Source organism: Carettochelys insculpta, chromosome 28 (genome assembly GCF_033958435.1).
Source record: "Carettochelys insculpta isolate YL-2023 chromosome 28, ASM3395843v1, whole genome shotgun sequence".
Taxonomy (NCBI): domain Eukaryota; kingdom Metazoa; phylum Chordata; order Testudines; family Carettochelyidae; genus Carettochelys; species Carettochelys insculpta.
In genome coordinates this window covers 390,741-409,853 of record NC_134164.1, presented here as the reverse complement: position 1 = coordinate 409,853, position 19,113 = coordinate 390,741, and the positions used below count along the sequence as shown (strand labels likewise).

Below are 19,113 nucleotides of genomic sequence, written 5' to 3'. Positions count from 1 at the left end.
GTCAGGAGGCAGAAAATAACAGCTCAGCCGATTGTACATCTGTTTTGGCAGAGATTCATATCGATCTTGGACATCTCCCTTAGAGCCAAAGTGGTTTGCAAATGGAGCCGCTTCATCTGCTGCTGAAGTGTGGCCACCTCTGGGGTGGGGCAGGGCCACTGTTTGAACAGCACCACAGCGAGACTTGTCCAGCAATTCAGGATGGGAAGTGATGCCAGATCCAGCAGAAAGCTGGAATTGGAATGTGATTTTCCCCCAGGATTTATCCAGCTCCCTAGGGCTAATGTCCCCAACTCCCATGGAAATTCCCAGAGGATTGCAAGTGACACAGAGAGGCTCTGGCCCCTGCTTTTGCATCTCACATGAAAATCAGCATGTCCAGCAGCCGTGGCCAGAGCCCCCAGCAGGGTGTGGGGGTCAGAACAGCCCTGGTGCCCCGCAGCTGAGACAGCATTGCCTGCAGGACCTTAGATCTCTCTCCTTCAGGGAGCTGCTTCCTGGAGCACGTTTGACTTCGTGTAAGGCCCAAGCTCACAGCCCAAGGGGGCAGAGCTGGCAGTAGGCAAACCTAACATCAAAGAATGGCTCTGGATGGGGCTGATGCTCTGACAGGCAATTGTCCTCTCCCAGATGCCTATCCATTACCATGTGGCAAACCAATCACCTGGCACACAGGTGGAGGACAGCCTCCTTTCAGCTGCAGGCACCAGGGGGTGGGAGAGACACTGCCCCACCCCTCCACCCTGCCAGATCTGAGATGGCCAGAGCATTGGCCTTGCCCCCTTCCCAGAGTAGCTGATTCATGTCAGTTCCAGCAGGGATGGGAAGGGTGTGAGTTGCGGGGAGGAGAGGCCTGTCATTTCAGCCATGGGGCAGGCGCCTCTGAAGGGCAGAGCTATTGAAGCCAGCAGAGGCCTTGTGCTCAGGTGTAACGGGGAAAGGAAATAGTAAGGGGCCTGCATGGAAAGAGGGGCAATAAGAGGGATGGGAGAAAAAATGGGGGCAGGGCAGAGGGAGGGGAGGGGAGGGGAAGCAGTAGACTCCTGGAGGAAGAAAGGGGGAGAGGAGAGGGAAGAACTTGGGGTGCAGGAGAGGGACCCAGACAAGAGGGAGGGGAGCAAGCCAGGAGAGATGCAGGGCAGCCAGGGAAGGAAGGGCAGAAGGGGAGCAGGGCAGAGGCCTGCAGGGAGGAGGTAGCATGTGCCAGAGAGAAAACAAACCCAGGAGTGAACCAGCTGGGACCCTGACCATGTGGGGGCTCAGCAGGGACCCTTCAAGGTGGGGAGGGGACTCGGCTGGGATCCTGCCCAAGGCCTAGCTCCCCAAATCCAGCTGCAGGCCTTTGCCTGCCCCCTCGAGCCAGAGCTCAGGCCCGGGATGGGGCCAGCTAGCCCTGCGGGGCAGGGTGCGTCTCTCCCTTCAGTGGGGAAACCCCACTTAGCAGACACCAGAGGGGAGCATCAAAGGGAAGCACAGCCTGGATTTTACACCCCCCCACACATACGCATCCTGGGGGCAGGGCTGGTCCGGGGGACTTGCATGTGAGCACGCAGCTGGCTCCGAGGAGGGGAGCCTGCTTACGAATGTCTCGATGGAAGCCAGGGGGTGGGGAGAGAGGGGGACCATTAATGTCCAAAATGCTGCCTGCACTGGGGGGGGGGTTAATAAATCAAGGAGGGACAATGCGACAAGAGGGACAAGTGGGGATAAGAGGGAGACAAAGGGGGAAAAGAGGGGGGCCAAGCCGGGGGCGGGAGGGACTCGCCAAGCCCGATTTACGGCGTATGCGGGTCTCCCCCAGCCTCGCCCAGCCCGTCTGCCAGATACGGGCATAAACACCCTCGCCGGGTCTCTTCCACCCCCTAAGCGCCCTCACTGGGACGGTCCGGGCCGAGGGGGACGAGCCGGGCTGGAAATAAACAAACAAGGCGCCGAACCCGGCCCGAGGCCAAGCGGCTGGGGTCGGGGAGGAGCCCCGGGACTGAGCGCACGGGCTTAGCCGCGATTAAGTCTGATTGGCAATGCTGAAATTCACACACTAGGGCACATGGACACGCACAAACAGACACGGGCACAAACACACGCGGGGACACACGCACAAACAGACACGGGCACAAACACACGCGGGGGCACACGCACAAACAGACACGGGCGCACACGCAGAAACAGAAACAGACACGGGCACAAACACACACGGGGCGCACACACACACGGGCACACGCACAAACAGACACGGGCACACGCACACGCACACGCACACGCGGGTTACTCACCGAGGGGGCCCCGGCATCCTCAGCAGCGCGCTCGGTTTTCCACGCTGGGCTCCAGAGGCGTCTCCTGCCCCCCCCACCCTCGCCCCATTCTGCTCCCCGAAGCCGGCCCAGCCGGGGCGGGCGCGGGGCCGCAGGGCGGCGGCGCTGCAGAGAGAGATTTCACACTGACCTCTGGGTTCTCCGCGCTGGGCTGGTCTCAGGGCCTGGGGGGTCGGGGGGGGGGTCACAGGAACCCGGAAGCAGCTCAGGCGGCCCGGCTTGAAGTCAGGGGCGGAGGCTGCTGCCTGGCTGGTCCCTCCCAGCCGCTGGCTCGGCTTGGCGGCGCGGGCACGGTGCGCCCATCCCCAGGGGCCCCAGGAGGACTGGCCGGGCGGGGCAGATGCAGAGACCAGGCGGCCGGCAGGGAAGGAGCTCGGCTTTCCAGGGAGCTCCGGCCAAGCAGCCGGGCTGGCCGCGGTGCTGACCAGTGAGGGGTGCGCTGAGCACCGGAGGGGATCCGGCGGGCTCAGTGCGGGCTGCAGGGCCGGGCTCCTGAGCAGCCTGGCGCAGGTACCGCCTCGCCTCGCCCCGCTCTGAAATGCAGCCACCTCTGGGGGGTGGGGATGGGGGCGGAAGCCGGTGGTGCACAGTAACGGGCGGGGGGGGGCTCTTTGCGGGTCGGGGCATAGATGGAGCAGCGTGAGCCGGGGTCGGGGGAAGCAGGACTGCCCGAGGATGCAAACGGGGCGCCGGACCTGGGCCGTGGCAGCAGAAAAAGGTGCCGGTCGGGGCCGGGCCGGGCGATGGTCTGGGGCTCGTGGGACCTGGCTGCTGAGCCTGACTTTGTTTTATCAGTGCGCGTCCCCGTGCCTCAGTTTCCCCCGCCTGGCCACGCTTGTCTGCCAAGGGGGCCAGGCATGCGCGGGACAAACACAGCATCAGCGCTCAGGGCTTTGCCAGGACTCCCCAGCTCCCCTCGCAGGGGCGTCCCCATCCTCCCTGCCTGCAGCCAGGGCCAGGCCGGCGCTCCTGGGCGTCGCGGCGCCGGTGGTGCTGAACGGACAGCTCCGGGCCTCGCTGGGGAGGAGCACCGGCCCCTCCGCACCAGCGGCTGGGGAGATTTTATTCGCCGCAGCAGGCAACTGAGGGGAGAGGGGACAGGCCGGGCCGGGCCCTACCTCACTGTCTTCAGTGGGCCACAGCAACGTCCTTTTAGGGGCAGAAGATCAGGGGCATTGAGCCGAACCAGCCTTCTCCCAGGGTCAAATTAGACCCAGAATCAGCCCAATCCTGGGGGAGGGGGCAAGAGAGACCAAGAATCAGACCCATGGGGAGGGCAAGAGAGGCCCAGAATCAGCCCCATCGAGGGTGGGACAAGAGAGACCCAGAATCAGCCCCATCCCGAGGGCACTAGAGGCCCAGAATCAGCCCCATCCAAGGGGTGAAGGGGGGCAAGAGAGACCCAGAATCAGCCCCATGGGGGGGCAAGAGAGGCCCAGAGCCAGCCCCATACTAGGGGAGTGAGGCTCAGCCCCTGGCCCATCCTGGGGAGGGAGGCCTAGAAGGGGAGGGGACAGTGCTGACAAGGAAGGGGCTGAGCTTTGAGCTGGCAGCAAGACTCCAATGCCCCAATAGCTGGGGAGTTGGGGAGGGGGCCTGTGACTTGGGCAGGCAACATGACAAAGTGGCTCCCCTACCCCAGCATGGGCTGGAATGCATTCAAGGGGAGGCCCAGCGTGGTCAGCACCTCTCAGTGGCCCCTTCATACTTTGCTGCCAGGCTAGAAAACACAACAGATTTCCCACCACCAGCACCACGCAGCCCCCATCTCTGCTCCACCCCGGAAGCAGCAGAAACCTGGGTTGGCATCCCGCTCTCAGTGGCAACACTGCTGCCTGTGTCAGCAACGTAGTGACACACAGCCTGGACTCCGTGTTGGTGTTTGAATCACATCCCCCCCCCACACACACTGGCACCTGCCTGGCTCTTGCCATCACAGCAAAGAGGCTGCCAGCCTGGGGGGAAGGACTGGAGGTGGCACGGGCATGGTCTAGTGCCTTCGCAAATCCGACTGCTGAAAGTAGGGCAGTGGTCCTCATGCCGGCCACACTCAGGCTGGCCTCCCAGTGCCAGTGTAAAGCAGCCAAGTGTAGCAGTCAGGGAAGATCACTTCCAGCTCGTGGTACTGTGGGTGAGAACATGGCAGAGATGGTTGGCACCCATCTCACTTCAAACAGAGATCACTGCAGCAGCCAGAACATCCCACTACCACCACCATCACTCCAGACCTGCTCAATTTAAAGTTACAGGGGTGATGGGCACTTTGCACAGACACTATCACTACAGCCGGTTGGAGAACCAGTTTCTGCCTGGGAATTTTTGAAACATTTCCCCCATATAGGGAGGAAAAGTCAACATCTCAGAAGTTTTCAAGAACAGAAAATAAAATAAAATGAATTTATGGGATCAGGTCGACTGAAGGATTTTTTTTTCTTTACCTTAAGCCAACCTAAGTTTCTAAATGAAAAATTGGTTTAAACTGAATAAAGCAGACTTTTTTCCTCAAAACCTTATTAGAAGATTCTTTAACTTTTTAAAAATGACTTTATTTCAAAATGAGAAATTTGCCCAAACCGACCTTTTCCTCACAAACATTTCTGGTTTTGATGCACTGACATTTTTCTGATGAAAACAAAGTTTTGTTGAAAAAGTCCCGACCAGCTTTAATGCTAACTTACAGTTCCTTTCCTGTGCCTCCCGTGATAGCTGTTTAGCTTCTGGGTCAGTGGGCAGACTCTCACTGGAGAGAGAGAGAGAGAGAGAGAGAGAGACAAGGCACGGAAAGACAGCAAGAGATACACAGGTGAGGCAATAAACATGCAATGCAATAGTTAGTCCTCAAGAACTCTCATAACCAGAGAAGTCAGGGGAGGAGACCCAGCAAAGCAGCAATTCCTTCCCCTGCTACTTAGTTATGAGGATGATTTGTTTTACCATCGTGCCTAGTAGCTGTAACAAAATGTGGATGAGGGGCAGGGGGGCTTTATTTCCCTTATGTTGCATGTGTTTCCTCCTGTCCCATAGGAACCTGATTGTGCACCTCAGTTTCTCTAGGCACAGCATCAATCCCTCGTTGGTGATGGGAGTTTTTGGTGTGATAGTTTCCACACGCCCACAAGGACCAATGGCTTCTTAACCTGAGCAGAGGTGGAGTGTGGCTGAAGAGTGCAGCCAGGTGGCACATTTTCCCCAGGAAGCAGGACAAATACTGGAGGACAGGCCTATCTATTTGAATTTAAACTGAGCAGCTGAGAGTGGTGCAGTTTCTGCTGTCTGGGGAAGGACCAGAGTCCCTTGGGAACCCTTTCTGGGTCCCTCTCCCCAAGACAGATTGTGTTGATGGCTTCTAGTTGCTGTGCTGACAAGTCTGTTCTATGCTGTGTCCCTGTTGTGTAATAAACCTTCTGTTCTAACTGCTGGTTGAAAGTCACCTCTGGCTGCAGAACTGAGTGCAGGACCCCCCAGTGGCCCCCCCCATGCTCCATGACAGGGCCCCAGTTCTGCGAGCCACTGTATGAACCCAGAACAAAAAAGACAATCCCTGCCTCCATGCTGTGTGCTTCCTTCTAGCTGACTGGGTCTCTTCCTTGGCACTTAGCCACCCTGCAGCCTGGGTGGGCTAACAGCAGGGCTATACTGCTTGTTTCCCACTCATCAATGCTGCCCCATGACCATAACTGGCAGATTTTCATCAGCCCCCAAAGAGATGTGAGAGCTCCCTAACTACCTGGCTTCTGATAGGGTCCAGGGCCAGTACTACAGAGCTCCAGCTAGCACCTGCCATAAGCAGCCTCCTCAACAACTCACCTGTGTACAAACCACGTGACTAGACTGTTGGAAGGGGTAGGTGCACACAGGGCCTGGCTGCGATTCTGGCAGGGGAGTGGTCTTGTCACACACGTGCAAGTTCTCTTGCATGCTGAATCCAGTAGCTCACTCAGACCCACGGGCTCAGTTGAAGAGGCACACAATGGACACAGGCAGAGCCACGCCTGCAGACACCCACTGAATGCAGTTGCTCTGGCGCACGCCCAGTGTCACGCACAGCGGATCTGACCTTTTGTATCGCCCTTTTTTCACTGGTTTATTTATGTCAGCTTCAGAATAAGCTTCAGGTGAAGCCCACGTCCCGCAGATCCCTGGCCCTCCCTGCAGCCCAGCCAAGAGCAATGGCTCTGGAAGTTGCTCCATGGTGCCAGGCACTGCTCTGCATGTGCCCATGTTGAGGAAGACTTGGAACAGCTTTGAATCACATAATCAACACTAGAACTGGAAGGGACCTCAAGAGGTCATTGAGTCCAGTCCCCTGCTCTCATGGCAGGACCAAGCACCATTCAGCCCATTCCCGACAGGTGTTTATCTAACTTGCTCTTAAATATATCCAGCGATGGAGAGTCTAAAACCTCCCTCAGCAACTTATTCCAGTGATTAGTCACAATGACAGTTCAGAAGTTTTTCCCTAATGTCCAGCCTAAACTTCTCTTGCTGCAGTTTAAGCCCATTGCTCCTTGTCCTATCCTCAGAAGCCAAGAAGAACAATTTTTCCTACCCCCTCCTTTGTAACCCTTTGGGGTACTTGAAAGCTGCTCTCATTTCTCCTCTCAACCTTCTCTTTGCCAAACTAAAAAGCCCAATTCTTTCAGTCTTCTCTCATAGGTCATGTTTTCCCACTATTGCTGGGTGCTCCATGTGATACTCAGGCAGACAAGAGACTGTAAGATGTAGCATGTAGAACATTGGCTCTGAATTTTTCCAGACTACTGCCCTCCTTTTCAGGAGCTGGATTTATCTTGTGTTTCACACCAACTCTTCTCTCACTTAAAAGCAATTTACTTACAAAATCAGGCCTAGAAACATGAAGCGTCCCAGCACACTAATACTGGAAATTGCTGATTTAATCATTCCTACCTTATAATCATAACAGAAATCAACTGGAATATAAACATTGTCCTTACAGACAGTACAAACAAATCATCATCTGTATGAAATTTTAGGTTGTACTGACTTTGCTGCAGGTTTTTATGCAGCCTGCGGTAAAACTAGGCAAATGCCTAGGTGCATTATGGTACTTCCTGCAGGATGTCTGCATACTCCAATGGTATGTGTGCCCTGTTAACTCCATTCCTTCACTACTGCATACAACCCCCCTCAGCGGGGTTTCCAACCCAGCCCAGCCTGCTGCCAGCAGTGCCGTGTTTACTTCCCATCCTCCATTCCCTCTGCAGATCAAACATTTCACAGCACCATGGCCTAGCTAGATAATCCTCGCTCCCACCCTGAGTGCTGCCTCTCCAGGCCTCTTCTAGCCCCAAAGAGCTCCATGCACATGACACCCATTACTGGGGCCTGTCCCCAGCCCCACAGCAACTAGTCACAGTCTCCTATTGTGCAGCCATGGGAACTGAGGCAGAAAGAGGGGAAGAGAATTGTCCAAGGCCATGGGGTGGGGTGGGGGGAACGAGCAGCCAGTTTTCCTACTTGTTAGTGCCACCTGTTAACCCCTGAACCACATGGAGCCAGGGTCAGGGGTGGGGGGCATTTACAGCTCAGGCCTCCAACCACCCCCTTCCTCGTGGAGCAGCCTAGATGGGGGTTCTCGGGGGGTAGCTGCAGCTCCACTTCCACGTACAAATTCCCTCCACAGTCAGCTCCCAGCCTGCCTGGGCTGCCCGCACCCCCACCCCCACACACCACTCTTGCCTCCTCCCCATGCTCAGCTCCCCTCTGCACTCAGCTTCCAGCCCAGCTGCCTGCACCCCACCCCACACTCAGCTCCCAGCCTGCCTGGGCCTCCTTACCCTGTCCTCTGCTCTGCTGGAGCACACTGACTCCCAGGCTGCTGTCGCTGGAGTCCCCTTCGCAGCTCACCAGCGCCCAGCAGATGCCACCTCGGAGGCTTCCCAGGAGTCCCCACTGCTCCCCTGGTCCTCTCCCAACTGACGTTGCTTGGCTCTTTGCCTCCCCTCAGCCCATTAGCCCAAGGCACAAGTCTGCCTGATCAGCTCCCAGGGCCTCCTGGGCCAACTGAGGGGCAGGCTGCCCTGTTACACACACACACACACAAATGAGTGACCATGTGTGTGCACAGAAATGGGTGCGCACATTCACACACCTGCAAATGCATGTGTGCAGGCATGCACTCACGCATGGCCAAACATATACACCGGTCCACCCCTTCACATCCACAACTCCCCCCGGCACCAGTTACCAGCCACCAGCCACAAACAAGAATAAATAATGCCCAACAAAGAAAGCCTTCCAAAGAGAGAGACCAGAGCAACCCAGCATCCGCTCTCCCCCTGCCCCACAAATGGGGAGCCTGGCATGTGGGAGGGGGCTCAGGATGCTGGAATAAAGTGCTTTGAGATCCAGCTGTGTCAGGCAGAAGGTCTGCAGAGGATTGGACAGAACTCTGCAATAGGCAGTTATGGGCTGTGCCCAAGGGGAAATATCCATCCGTCCCCCATTGTGGAATGGTTGGTTCACATCCTTGGGCATCCTTCCCGCCCCTTCCCATGCTGAGACCACTCTGAGTGCCTCCAAGCCCATCAGATTTAGTGGATCTTCTGGCTGGAATCATCAGAGGCAGTGTTTTTTCAGTGAGTATTCTGGGGACCAGTGCCAGTCCTTGAGCCTGGCTCTGGCACAGCTCAGGAAGGCAGCAAGCCAGTCCCTGGTTCCAAAGAGACAGAAATACATGGGGTGAAGAGGAGTTTGAGGAGGGTGTTTTTTGAGGGGGGTGGAGGGAGGCTCTGGGATTCCAAACTTCTGCACTGCTGGCAAATGAACTGCGCAGTTTACAGCCAAGGAGGGGCTGGAGGAGAATGAGGAGGTTCTTAGCCACACGGTCCTTCATCCGGTACTGTCCAGCCCTGAGTGCAACCCACTATTAACCTGGGCTGTTCCAGGGACTCAAGTGGGTGGGACAGCATTGACCAAATGCACAGGAGGACCTCAGAGCTCCAAATTCACCAGGCAACCATGCACACCTCACTTAGAAATGGCTACGTGCAGCCATGCAGTGGCAGAGAGAGCAAACAGAAATGTGAACGACTAATAATGAAGGAAAGCTGTATTCTACATTTCATTGGTGCATTCAGTCAATGTTCAGCTGTAAGAGTTTGAAAGAACCCCAACATGTTCTTCAGAGCTATGAACATTTCAGAGTTACCAACATCTCTGTTCCCAAGGGATCCCTAACACTGCTGTTTGTACTGTCCTACTCCATCAGATAAATACTGCAATATCTACCTCCCCTCTTCAGGACAATATGAACATAAGAACAGCCATACTGGTCACCCAAAGGTCCATCCAGCCCAGTGTCCTGCCTGCCAAAAGTGGCCCAGGCCAGGTGCCCCAGAGGGGCTGAACAGAACAGGGAGTCATTTAGGGATCCCTCCCCTGTCACCCGTTCCCAGGCCTTGCAGAGGGGAGGGACACCAGCCCTGCCCAGCCTGGCTAATAGCCACTGATGGACCTCACCTCCATCAACTTGTCTATTTCTTTTAGGGAATGATATGCCACAGAACATGAGAGAAACAGACTCACAACAACAGCTCTTAGCTTTTCTAAGCTACTGCACCCACTTCAGAAGTCTTTTGCATACTTCAAATTTCGCCACATTCAAAACCTGCTTTCTTCCGAAACCAGACCTACAAATATAAACATGTCCCAGCATCCTAGCACTGAAAATTGTTGACTTTCTCATTTTACCATAAGAACAAGGAGAAGTCTTGTGGCACCTTATAGTTTAACAGATTTTTTGGAGCATCAGCTTTTGTGGGCAAAAGCCTGCTTTGTCAGTTGCATTTCAGATGCAGACTAATACAACTACTGCTCTGATACTTGTCATTTTACCATATAAGCATAAATGACATGAGTGGAAATATAACTATTGTCCTTACATTTCAGTGTATCATATTTTCTATGTAGCTGGTTGTGAAGTGTGGCAAATATCTAGAAGAGGTGACATCCTCTCTTCCCCCCCCCCCCCCCGAAGACCTCTACATACCTCTGGGTAAAGGTACCCTTGGGTGAGACCCATTGCTTCACAAGATACAGCACCTGCATTACTGGGGAAATAAGTGCCATCGACTATTGCAAAGCTACTCCCAGACCGTGTACTCCATGGGGCTGGGGTGATGGATGGCAGCACCTCTCTCTGTTGCTGCAGCAATAAACATAGACACATCAAGACACTTGAAGGCATTTTCTTTCTACAAGCCAAACCAGCAGCCCCAGAGCAATCCAGTGTCCGCCCTCGCCTGCCCTGCTCAATCTGCCATGTAGAACACCACTGCCCTGGCAGCACCTCCATCAGCCAGGGCCCAGCCACTGAGGTCTGAAAGCCACTCATTCCAGCCCCAGAGGTCACTCCCCCAGAGAGCTGACAAAGCCCCCCAGCGAACCCTGGGACACTGCTAGCCCCAAAGCAGGTTGACCTGACCTCCCAGCATGGCTGGGCAGGGGAAAGGAGTACCAGATCAGATCAGCCATTGGAATAATGGAGCCGCCGGGACAAGGAGGGCCTGTATTTATCTGACATGATGCAATGAGAGGACATTGCAATACAAAACCAGAAACAATCCATCCATCCATATATATATATATATATATTATATACAAACACAGTTAGACATGTGGAAAGAGATTAAATCAAAATTTAAGACAATTCCCCGTCGGTCTGTTCCCCCCACACTCGAGCTCCCTCCACCAGGCTCTGTCCTGGGTTTCAACACCCATTTCCCTGACATCTCATTACTTCGTGCAAACTCCCAAGAGGTGTTTTGCTGTTGGCTCTATTGCATATTGACCTGCCGGTCACAGTGCACCAGAGTCCTCCCTGCTGCATGCCAGTCCAGCCCAGCCTAGCCCAGAGCTCTGCCTCCCAGACCCCCACCTCCAGTCCCCATTGCAGATGCAGCCTGGAGGGGCTGAGACAACCCAGACTGCAGCTTGGTACCCACTGGAAGGCAACCAGCAGAGGTGCAAGGGGTGGGTGGGGGTTCAGCTGGACCCTGTTCACCCTTGTCCAACAGTGAGGGGTAAGGAATTAAAACCTTCCACCCTCCTGGTGAGCTGCATTTTACAAAGGAAAAATGATTCTGGGCACATACAGATCCTGTGAGTCTTTTTATTTACAAGTTTTAAAAGCGATAGTTTGGTTTTGCAAGTGGATTTATTTTCCTTTGTTGTCATTATCGCTTTACAAAACCTCAGCCGCTTGCACATGGAGGGAAGGCCAGGCCCCACAGCTCCCAGCCATGCCTGTGCAGCAGTCAGGGTGCACCTCTCTACTGTATGAGGACTGCGCCCGCCAGCTGTGAGATCAAGACCAGGGCACAGCTGGGCGGCATAGTCCTGCCAGACTCAGCAGTAAGGGGCATGTGGACATGCTCACTGGCTAGGCTGAGGAGGATGCCAAGGGTTAAGTGTTCACATGGCCTTGGGGAGCCCTTTTCTCTGCTCCCTGTAACTAGAGGGCAGCTGGGGGCTCCATCCCCGACCAGCCCATGGCACAGGAAGAAAAGCTGCCACCGCTCACCCAGAGGCCAGAGGGAGGTGTGAGGGCTTCAGCAGTCGGCACAGAAAGAAATATGAAAAGGAGACAGGAGCCTTCAGCCTTGGCAACATGAGACAATTGCACAGCTGGACCTAAGTGAGGTTAGAAAGTGATGGAGCTAAACGGGGGCCATTTCCCCATGCATGGGTGTGCCCACTTCTGGTGCATGGGTATGAGGGCACCAGTGGGCCAGTGCTCCCATCCCAGGCATGGGTGTGAGTGCACCACTGCCCCCCCATCCACCCCTGGGTGTGAGTGCACCACTGCCCCCATCCCCCACACAGATGGGACTGCACTATTGCCAGCCCCCCACATCCCAGGCACAGTGCACACTGGGAGTACGCCAATTCCCACATGCTCCATGTGACCCCAGTCCAAGCCTAACCCCATTTAGTCACCTGTGGGCAGTTCTCTGCTGCAGCCAAGGCCTGTGTCTGGCTCACTCACTCCCCCTCCTTAGGCCAAAGCAGCTCAGTGTGACTGCCCTGGGGTCGCACCATCAGCTCATCCTGCAGCTAGAAGCCAGCCCCTGCCCACAGCCCCTGGTGCTTTGCTGCAGCAAAGTGCTGTAGAGTTTCAGCTGTGGCCATTTCCCCACCATGGTTTTTCACCCCTTGAGTGCGGCCTCATGTCCACCCCAAAGCCTGCGCCTCAGGGTGTCCATCCAGCTGAGGGGAAGAGGCTGATGCTCCAGGCCTCCCCTGTGCTGGCTGCTCCCAGGGGTGTCTGTTCCAGGCTCTCACACCACAAGCCATCTGGGAGGCCTTAGCTGAGCCGGAAACTTGCCGCCAGCTCCTGAAATATGCCAGGACTGGCTCACACCAGAGAGGCAATGCGCTGGTCCTTGAAATCGTCTGGGACAAAGGGTTCCCCAGAGGCACAACCCCCCTGCCAGCACTGCCTGGGGCCGCCTGTCCCAGTAGCAGCAGTTTCTCTGCCTTCCTGCGGCCCAGATGCTGCCTGGCACCTGGCCGAGCTTACCCCATCCTGACCCTTCAAACACAGACACGCTTCCCACCAGCGCACGAACACAGAGCACAAGGGGTTGTCCCACAGAGGGGAAATGAAAGATCCACACCCCACCCAGCCCCCAGGAAAGAGTCCCTACACCAGCTCCAGCCCAGACTCCAAGGGGTGCTGCTCTGCAGGGTGGTGCTGCCCCCACGGCCCCTCCATCGGGGTCTCAGCCAGATGATGAGTGGTCGGCAGAGAGCTGCGGTCGCGCTGATCCCCTGTGGAGTGGAGCGGCTGGCCAGAAAGGCTCTGCAGAAGGGAGGGAGGGTGCACGTCGGGGGTCACACAGGCAGAACAAATCTGTCCCCCATCTGTCCATCAAGATAACACGAGACTCACATGAGGAACAGAAATTAATAAGGGGTCCCCTGTCCCAGAGACATTGTCCATATTGCCCCCTCCATGCCAGCTGGCACCCAGCCAGCCAACCCCCAGCCCTCCTCCCTCTCTCTCTACCCCAGAGGGCAGCAGTGGGAAGGAAGGTTCATTATTCTTCCTTTCCTAGTGGTTCCAGTTTTGTGTCTCTTGTGCTCCCCTCTACAAAGAGGGGAGGGAGGGAGGGGGAAGGGCAGGGGCCGAAAGGAGGTGAGGGGCAGGAGAATATGTCCCTCCTCCCCAGTGATTGCTTCGTATTTGTGTTTAAGGTGGGTTTGAATTTTTCAAGGTCTGCAGCTTCCCCTCCAGTTCAGAGATCTGAAAAAGAGACAAAGGGACAGATGTCTCAGGCGGATGGAGAAACAGCGGGGCCAGCCCAAGGCCGGGGAAGGTGGGGTGGAGACAGGGGAAGGGGATGGCTGCGGGGGTGAATACAGAGGGTCATGGCTGAGGGGTTTACTGGAAAGCCACCAGCTGCTTTGTGCCAGGCAGTGACTCCCAGCATGGGGGAGGGGACTGGTGGGATCAGGGAGCGAGTGCAAGCAGGAACCCAGATTTCTGCACCCTCCCTGCTCTGCCTCTTGAGGATGCAGCACGCAGCCTGGATCCTGTGTGGCTGCACCTCCCCTGGCCTGCCTCAGCAAGCTGCTGGTGCACCTGTCTCCCACCTGGTCCCCCTCCAGCACTACTACCGCCTCACCAAGGGACCAAGCGTCTGCATGGGGCAGCATGTTTCCTGCAGTGCTGGGCAAAGCCAGCCAGGGACCCACTAGTCCCTGGGACTCCGTGCTGAGCTGGAAGGGTGGCATCTGGCTGCCCACCCCCACGTTGTTCAGCAGGGGGTGGTCCTTGGGGGGAGAGAGGTCAGGGAACAATTCGGGGGCTCTCAGAGGAGGGGCAATCCTCTGACCCGCTCCCCTGGCCTATGCTGCCTGATCATGTAGAGGGGGGACCCCCATCCTGTCCTCTGCAGCAGGGCGTGCACACACACACACACATACGTTCCTCTGGAAAACGGTGCCCCGGAGCCCAGACCTGGGCACCAAAGCAGGAACTGGCGTGACCCAGCACCCAGTGTGGGATCTAATGTGACAAGTAGGATCTGGCATGTCCTAGCATCCATGGAAGGATCTGGTTCCTGGCACCATGCCACCAGACAAAAAGGAATCAGCCCCAGGCTGCTGAGGAGATGGCGGAGCCTGGCGAACAGAGCCTGCTCTGTGCCCATCCCCTGCTCCTGCCAAAGCCAGTGCTGGTCTGCTGGAAGAGTCCAGGGGTGTACAGCCATGCTGCCCCTGTGCTGGGTCTGGAGCCATTCACTCACAGCAAAGGCCCCTCTCCTCTGCTATCTCCTGCTGTGTGCCTCAGGGGAAGCCCATGTCCTGGGCACCCACCTTCTCCTGCAGCTTGTCAATTTCCTCCTTGTGGGCCAGTGCTGACTCCTCCAGAACACGCCGCTGGGCCGTCTCCTTCTTGAGGAACTCAATCTCCCTGCAAGGGATGGGGCAAGCAGTCAGGCCAGAACCCAGCCACAGGGACAAGTGCTCCAGCATTTACCCAGAGGGACCCTTCAAACCAGGCAGGAGACAGATCCCCAGTCCTGGGCATTCATAGGGGATGGGGCACAGGGATCACTAGCCCTGAGGGATCCATAGGGGACAGGGCGCTGGGATCTCTAGTCCTGGGGGATCCATAGAGGATGGGGCGCTGGGATCTCTAGTCCCGGGGGATCCATAGGGGACAGGGTGCTGGGATCACTAGGCCCAGGGGATCCATAGGGGACAGGGTGCTGGGATCACTAGGCCCAGAGGTCCATAGGGGACAGGGGCGCTGGCATCTCTAGGCCCAGGGGATCTATACAGGACAGGGTGCTGGGATCTCTAGTCCTGGGGGATCCATGGGTGACGGGGTGCTGGGATCTCTAGGCCCAGGGGATCCATGGGGGATGGGGTGCTGGGATCTCTAGTCCTGGGGGATCCATGGGTGACGGGGTGCTGGGATCTCTAGGCCCAGGGGATCCATAGGGGACAGGGCGCTGGGATCTCTAGTCCCGGGGGATCTATACGGGATGGGGCGCTGGCATCTCTAGGCCCAGGGGATCCATAGGGGACGGGGTGCTGGGATCACTAGTCCCAGGGGATCCATAGGGGGCGGGGGTGCTGGAATCACTAGGCCCAGGGGATCCATAGGGGACAGGGCGCTGGGAGTTCCGCAGGGAGAAGAGAACAGGGCCTACTTCTGCTGATACTCCTTGATGAGCCGCTTGGCTTTGCTGTATTTCCGCTCTAGGGTCTGGTACTGGGCTTGAGTCTCTTTCAGGTGCTCGTCCACAGCCTGGCACAGGTTCTGAGCCTCCATCCAATAACCCTCCAGCTTCTCCATCCTCTCCTTGTTCTCCTCCACACTCTGCTCCAGCTGGGCCTTCTCGGCTCGCCAGCGAGCCTTCTCCTGCTCGACGGACTGTAGCTGGGAGCAGACCCCACCGTGCAGCGTGAAAGGGGGCAGTGCCCGGAGGGCCTTTGGGGCGGGAGGGGGCTGCACAGGCACCCCAATGTCAGGCAGTGCTGGGAGACGCATATGTGCATATTTGTCTCTCTTTGGGGCTGTGGGCCTTGGTCTTTGGGTGAATGCAAGGGTGTGTGCTGTGGTATCTCTGTGCATGGGTGTGTGTGCTTTTGTGTGTGCGTCTGGTTGTGTGTTGGCATATCTGTGTGTGGTTGTTTCTGTGCTTCCATCTCTGTGTACGTTCTTGTCTGTGTATACCTGGTTGTGTGCTGATGTGCCTTTGTGTGTGGTTGTGTGTCTGTATGAGTGCTTATGTTTCTCAGTGTCCTTGTGTCTGTGTGGGTGTGTCTGTGTACTGTTGTATCACTGTGTCTGTGCTTGTGTTTCTCCATGTGTCTGGTTGTTTGCTGGTGTATCTCTGCACGGTTGTGTTTGTATCTCACAGCATGTTCTCTTCTGTGTTTCTGAGTGCATGTTCTGTGTGTCTGTGCTGTTATATCTCTGTGTGTGGTTGTGTCTCTGCATGTGCGCTTCTGTCTGTATCTGGGTTGTATGCTGTTGTATTTTGTGGCGGCAATGCCAGGGAGGACAAGGAGGGACCAGAGGAGGGGGAGATGACCCCGTCCCATGGCCAGGGCATCAGGTCTCAGAGCCCCAAGAGGAACCCACCTCCTCCATCACACACAGTTTCCTAGAGCTCACCTTCCGCTTCAGCTGCTGGATCTCGGCCTCAGTGACAGCGTGTTTGATCTGGAGCTGACAGAGAGTAATGCAGACGTTACACCCCATGCACACAACAATCCCAGTCCCGGCCATATGCAAACAGCAAAGATCCCTGGAGCTTTCCACTGAAGTCAGGGTGTGAACCCCAGAGACCTTGCAACACCCCACCAGGGTTGGTGACTGGCTGCTACAACAAATCCTGCTCCTCAGCACATACACTGCATGGTGTCAGTTGGATACCGGATCCCTGCCCTCCACTGCTGGGTGGTGTCACTGTACAATGGTGCAACAGCGTGCCCCACCTCAGAGGTGGCTGCACTTCTGCACAGGGCAAGCAATCCTGATGCTGAGGACCCAGTTCTCCTCTAGCCTACTCTGGCTTTGCACTGGTGTGGCTCTCCTGGCTCCAGTGAAGTGGCACTGGTGCTTGAGGAGAATCAGGCCGGCAAGGCCAGACTGCCAAGGGCTGGGCATTCACAACAGGGGTTGGCACCACTCTGAAGAGCTCTAGGATCCTTCAGGTTGGGAGGTGCTTGTGCTGCCCTGACTGTGCCGGGAGCAGAGCAAACGCACCTCAGTGCCCTTGGTCCAGCCTGGGAGCCAGTGTGAGGCTGCTACGGTCAGTGTGCACATCGCCCTCCTGCACTGGAGCTGAGAAAGGGTCACCGCCCACTGTGCACAATTAGGGTGGGTGCCTAGACCTGCAGCCAGATACTTTCAGTGGAGCTCACAGAGACCTTTTGGCCAGTAGAGGGCAGCACAGGCACAAGCCTAAAACAATCGCAGGCCTGCACCCTCTCATGCACCCCAAAACACGCGTGCGCACACCCCTGTACCCCTTGTACACACACATGCATGCACAACCAGATGTGCACACACATGCACGCGCAGAGACACACATGCACGTACCCCTGTGCTCTTGTGCACAAACATACACACATGCATGCACCCCCATGTCCTTGTGAGCACAAAGACACATACATAGATGCACCTCTGCCCTTTTGCATGCACTCATGCACACACACAATGCATGTACCCCACACCCTTGTGCACATACAGGCACAGACTCACACATGCATCCAGTGCCCTTGTGCACACACATGTACACACCTCTGTGCCCTTGTGTGCACAAATGCACAAGCACAGACACACACATTGCATGTTCTTGTGCATGCACACGCTGACACACACCCCAGCGTCCTTGTGCACACACCTGCATGCATGAACACATATACCTTCATCCATGGCAGACATGCACATGGACATCCTTGCTCTTGGGAACACATACACACCAATGCTAGGCACACACATGTACTAAAGCCCACCCACACATGCATCCACATGCACCTGCACACATACATGTATGCAGTTGCACAAGAAGAAACATTCAAATGAGCACACTCTCCAAGACACTTGCCACACACCCCTTCTGCCACCCCCCCAGTTCTGGGACCTCCCCCTACCTCCTTAAACTTGTGCACCAGCTTCTCAGGGTCCATCTCGACGGGGGACAGCATGTCCTCATTCTCAGCCAGTTCGAAGACTTCAATGGCCATCTCGCTGCTGGGAAACATGGGGCTCATCTCCTCCTCCTCGTCTGTGGCATATTCGCCTGTCTGAGGGCACAGAACCAGGAGTACTGGCCAGGCGCCTTCCCATGATCCACCCCCAATCCAGCACATCCCAGCACAGAGCCAGCCACAGCGCCAGGAGCTACCCCCTCCAGTACTTCCCACAGCCCCATTGTGCAGAACCTTATAACCCAGCCCTCCACCCCTGCTTGGACTGCAGGGTCATGGCAAAGCACCCTGTGCAGCGTAACATGCAGAAGCAAAGTCTGGCTTGGCAGTTTTGGCGCTTGTCTAGCACATAGGAGACCAGGGTCAGGCCCAGCGTTCCCTCTAACTCTTAATATCTGGGGTGGAATAAATTTTGCTTTGTGCACCAATGCATATAGTGAAGGGCACCACCAATACAAACACAGGCTGCCCATTGTGGGTGGCTGTGACTGCTCTGCTAATCCACTGGGTGGCACCTGAATCTCTCCTGGGTTGCCGCACAAGCACTCAGCTTAAAAGGAACGCTGAACTCCACACAAACCTCCAAAGGTATGAGACGAGTGAAGTCAGGTGAGTGCTGATAGGACCCAACAGGGGCTGTGGGAGCCATCCGTGCCCCATGCAGCCAATTATAGCACTTTTATGGTTCAATCAGCACAGCCCACAAATTGTAGGGATGCCAGCACAGTGAGCAAAACTCCCCTGTCCCGGGAGACCATCTTGGTTATGACAATCTTGTGGCTCTCTGAGCCGAAAATGGTCAGTCCTGCAACTCACTCACTAGCCTGGGCTGCCCATCACTATATTAGACGTTGCCCCTTTTCCTCACAACACCCTCAAGAAGCAGGGAATTAACAACTCCAGTTTAAAAAGGAGAAACTGAGGCACACAAAGGTCCAGCAAGCTGCTGCAGGGCACTGAGCAGCAGAGCCAGGAAGAAAACAGTGGACACCCTGACTCCTAGGCCCACGTGCTACCACTCATTCAGCTGCCTGCAGCGCTCTTGAGTAAGGCCAAGATTTCTAAAGGTGCCAGAATGATTTAGGCACACAACTACAGTTGA

The 19,113-nt window shown here is 56.1% G+C and overlaps 1 protein-coding gene across 1 annotated transcript in view; it reads right to left on the bottom strand.

Moving 5' to 3' along the window:
- Positions 1-10,593: 10,593 nt before the first annotated feature.
- Positions 10,594-19,113, bottom strand: part of PPP1R9B (protein phosphatase 1 regulatory subunit 9B) — a 43,758-nt gene continuing 35,238 nt past the window's right edge. Inside the window, exons 6-10 of the mRNA XM_074979262.1 lie at positions 17,955-18,107; positions 16,471-16,524; positions 15,500-15,729; positions 14,658-14,754; positions 10,594-13,581 (exon numbers count right to left, since the gene is read on the bottom strand). Coding sequence (XP_074835363.1) covers positions 13,528-13,581; positions 14,658-14,754; positions 15,500-15,729; positions 16,471-16,524; positions 17,955-18,107 — 588 coding nt within the window. The 3' untranslated portion in view covers positions 10,594-13,527. The remainder of the gene's footprint in view (positions 13,582-14,657; positions 14,755-15,499; positions 15,730-16,470; positions 16,525-17,954; positions 18,108-19,113) is intronic.